The 3,935-nt window shown below is 64.2% G+C and overlaps 1 protein-coding gene across 1 annotated transcript; it reads left to right on the top strand.

Annotated features, from left to right (window-relative positions):
* Positions 1–2,215: 2,215 nt before the first annotated feature.
* On the top strand, positions 2,216–3,935 carry IL17B (interleukin 17B). Its single transcript, XM_014947861.1, has 3 exons — positions 2,216–2,250; positions 3,162–3,448; positions 3,677–3,935. The coding sequence occupies exons 1-3, from the start codon at positions 2,230–2,232 to the stop codon at positions 3,933–3,935; spliced, it is 567 nt and encodes a 188-aa protein (XP_014803347.1). The 5' UTR covers positions 2,216–2,229.

Consider the following 3,935-nt stretch of genomic DNA (forward strand, 5'->3'; position numbering starts at 1 on the left):
TGGCTGCTGGCGCAGATGCCTCTGAGCCTCTCTCATGTGTAAACAGCATTGCCGAGCGCTGACACAACGCAGGCGGCCGCGGCACACACAGGCGGCCGGCACCCTCCAGGCACCCCAGGCCTGGCCCTTCCCGGGGGATCAGGGAATAGGGGTGAGATCGCTGGGGTGCAGGCTCAGCACCCCAGAAAAGGCTGGTGGCAGAAGACTGGGTGCTACCATACTGCCCGGTGCAGCAAAGGCAGGTTGGCTACAGGGCCCCTGCTACAGCCAGGTCCCTGAGGTGACAAAAGGGACACGCTGTGCTCAGTGCACAGCATCAGGCCTCACCCGAGGGGATGGCAAGGACCCCAAAATGCTGTGCTGGGGCTGGCACTGGGGATGTTAACGTGGGCTGGGGCTCCCCCGTGGGTGGGAGCAGGTGGGTGGTTGCGTTCCCCGCTGCATCCCAGGGACGGTGAGGCTGGGAGGAGGAGAGGGGTTGTCTGATTTGGGGGGTGCAGTGAATTTTACCACATTTGCAGGGTTTTCTAGAGGCCCAGTTCATGGGCTGGGAAAAGGAGGTGGAAAGTTCCCACTGCCTTACAAAGTACAAGGGCCTTCAAACCCCTGGGGGAATGTACTGTGAGTCGGGAGGCGGAGGGAAACTCGACATCTAGCGCTGCTACAAAGCTGGGGAGGGAGCTGGGAGGGGTTGGGGGGGGTGAAAAGAGGAGGCAGAAAATGCCAAAGAGAGGTGGAGTAGCCCCCCCCAGCGCTGGCCACCCTCCGGGGGTAGGAGCCCTAACGATGTACCAGGTCCCCCCAAAGGACCAGGGCAGACCCTGCTGTCTGTGGGGAGCAGCACCGGGCACCCCTGCCTCCCGCGGCCGGGGAGGGAGGAGGGATGCAGGGGAAATGGAGGGAGGAGGGATGGAGGAAAGGATGGAGGGGGGTATGAAGGGAGGAGGGATAGAGGAAAGGATAGAGGAAGGGATAGAGGAAAGGATAGAGGAAGGGATGGAGGAAAGGATGGAGGAAGGGATGGAGGAAGGGATGGAGGGAGGAGGGACGGAGGAAAGGATGGAGGAAGGGATGGAGGGGAGGAGGGATAGATGGAGGGGAGGAGGGAAGTTGCGGCTGGGGCTGGCAGGGGAGGAGGGATGCAGGGGAGTATGGAGGGATGGAGGAAGGGATGTAGGGAAGTTGCGGAGGAGGGATGCGGGGGGGGAAGGAGGGAGGCCCGGCAGTGCGGTTGGGTGGAGGACAGCACCATCGTGTGGCACAGCGGCTGCCTGACCGCAAGGACAGGGACAGCCCAGGGAAGGGGAGGGGGGGAGGGCGAAATGCCGGGCTGCTGCAGCCCCCGGCCCACGTCCAAGGCCAGCCCCCTCCCGAGAGGCCCCTTCCCCCCGTCCCTGGGACAGGACATCACAGCTGGCATCGCCCTGCCTCAGTTTCCCCCCCCGCAGCACCCCGAATGCCAAGGCTTGGCCCTGGGAAGCCGGAGCAGCACGGCGTGGGGTGGGGGGGGCAGACCCTACCACTGACACCCACCACCCTGCAGCGCTGGGGCCCGGCCCCAAGGCCAGCTCGGAGCAGAGCTGGTGTCCCCCCCACTGCCAGGGGCAGGGAACAGGTCTGAGGACAGCAGGAGGGGAGACATTTGGGGACATACAGACCAGGGGTGCAGGAAGTGCTGGGTGCCATCTCCTCAATGCTGGGCAGAAGGGTCTGGTGGCTCCTGGGGACAGCAGAGCTGGTGGTGGCACACAGATGCTGTTGGGACCTCCGCTGTCCCCACAGGGAGGGGGCTACCTGCACACCTTGCTGCCAGCAGGGGACACAGCCCACCCCAGCCCTCCCACGAGCCCCCGCTCCCCCAGCCCAGCACCTGTGTCCCCCCTGGTACCAGCAGGACCGTGACCACGCTGGTGGCACCACCAGAGCTCAAACCCCCCTCCCCAGGGGCAGGGTTTTGCACGATGAGTCCCCTCATGGCTGCTGGCTCCGGAGGGGACCCGCCACCCTCCAAGGCCACAGCCACAGGTGGGGCCAGCGCCCGGGGAGGCGGCGGGTGGCCGAGTCCCAGACCAGGCTGGCCCCCAGCCCCGCCGGCGCCGAGGCTCCCTGGCACCTCGGGGACCGGACACACCTCCGGCAGAGCGGAGCCGGGGGCTGGGGCTTTCCCTTTTTAGCTCCCGGGCTCACCAGTGCCAGCCACACTGCAACGACGGCAGCCCCTGCGCGGCGATGGAGAGGGCTCCAAACCTGGTAGGTGCCTGCAGCGGGCTCGCTCCTCGTTTTCCTTCTTTAATACAATTATTTGCACGCTTGTTTACGGGTGGCTACCTGGCTCATGTTTGCTTTGGAGATGCATTACTGTGGCCTGTGGGGCATGTCGCTCCTTCGCCTGGCATGGGGCAGGATGCAACAGCCTTGGGGAGCAGTGCGGGGACAGTCCAACCGGAGAGTCCAACCGTAGGGGGAAAACGGCCCCAGCTGAGTGGTCCCTGCCCCGGGCACCGCAGGGCCTGGGGAATTGCTGCGGGACAGCGGGGAGGGCTGCGGGACACGGGGCAGGGTGCGGGGCTGGCTGTGGCCGGCTGCAGGGACACGAATAGCAGGGAACAGGACTACAGAAAGCAACTTTGTTCGCCGCTGGGCAGCCTGCCGGGTGTCAGCACACGGGAACTCGGCCCTGCGAGGCCGGAGGGAGAAGGAAAGGAAAAAGCATCTTTCTTTCTCTCTCACCGTCCTCGGAGCACAGAGGGAGGGAGAGGAGGGTTTGGATAAAGATCCCATTCTTGACTGTCTCTTCTCTAAAGCTCCTTTTAAACCAGAGGCTGCCCAGGTACAGCCTGAGATGAGGGTGTACCCATCCCTCCCAGCCCGGGCACAGCTCGGGCAGGGGCACTTTGGGCAATGCAAGTTTCCAGCTGCAACCATTGGGTGAGGGGCTTTGCAGCCACGCTCATCAGCGGGGGCTTGGGCTGGGGGCTCACCATGACCGTGTGCCCACCACCCCAGCAAACTGCCCTCCTGTGCTCCCACGGGTCTTGCCCACAGGCCAGCATTGCCCTTTGGACATTCTGTGTGCCACCCCAAAGCCAATGCGGTCCCGCTCCCCTTCTGTGCCAGCCCTGCAGCCCGGGCAGCCACACACCATCCTCCTTCCTCCTTAGCTTCTCCTCTGCATCTTCACCTTTGCCATGGTCCTGGTCCCTGAAGCAAAGGACCAAAACAAGGCAGCGAAGAGCAGGAGAAGGGGCCCAGCACGGCCCCCCACGGCCACCCCTGCCCTGGCCTGGGCCCCAGACGACTCCTACACCTCCATGGCAGACTACGAGCGCAGCATCCAGGACATGGTGCGCCAGCTGAGGAACAGCTCCGAGCCAGGAGACACCAAGTGCCAGGTCAACCTGAGGGTCTGGAGGTCCAACCGGAGGAGCCTGTCCCCCTGGGCCTACAGGTGAGCTTGGGGCAGGGACCCTGGGGACATGCATGGTGGCTCTGTGCCAGCAAGCAATGTGGCAGCCACCGCTGCAGCATCACAGGGCTGAGGCAGCTGCTGGGGAGGTGCAATGCAACGCAAGACCCTGTTTCACCCCATGGAGCCATTGCCCTATCCATCCCCAGCCACCCACCGCCTCCCATCTTACCAACTCTCCAGCCTCACCTTGTTTTCTCTCTCCTCCAGCATAAACCACGACGCAACGCGGATCCCGGCAGACATTCCCGAGGCCCGATGCCTCTGCACCGGCTGCATCAACCCTTTCACGATGCAGGAGGACCGCACCATGGCCAGCATTCCCATCTACAGTCGGCTGCCTGTCCGACGGCTGCTCTGCCAGGTGCCAGGCGAGGTCGGGCACAAGCCCTCCGGGAAGAAGAAGTGTCACAAGAAGTACCAGATGGTCATGGAGACCATCGCTGTGGGCTGCACCTGCATCTTCTGA

This window comes from Calidris pugnax, unplaced genomic scaffold (genome assembly GCF_001431845.1).
Source record: "Calidris pugnax isolate Ruff unplaced genomic scaffold, ASM143184v1 scaffold27, whole genome shotgun sequence".
NCBI lineage: Eukaryota > Metazoa > Chordata > Aves > Charadriiformes > Scolopacidae > Calidris > Calidris pugnax.

What these genes read in the sequence shown, in the direction of transcription:
- IL17B (XM_014947861.1), top strand. Translation starts at nt 2,230, where the DNA reads ATGGAGAGGGCTCCAAACCTG. An exon ending in TGGAGAGGGCTCCAAACCTG is followed by an intron (nt 2,251 to 3,161) that starts GTAGGTGCCTGC and finishes CTTCCTCCTTAG; the next exon opens with CTTCTCCTCTGCATCTTCAC. An exon ending in CTGTCCCCCTGGGCCTACAG is followed by an intron (nt 3,449 to 3,676) that starts GTGAGCTTGGGG and finishes TCTCTCCTCCAG; the next exon opens with CATAAACCACGACGCAACGC.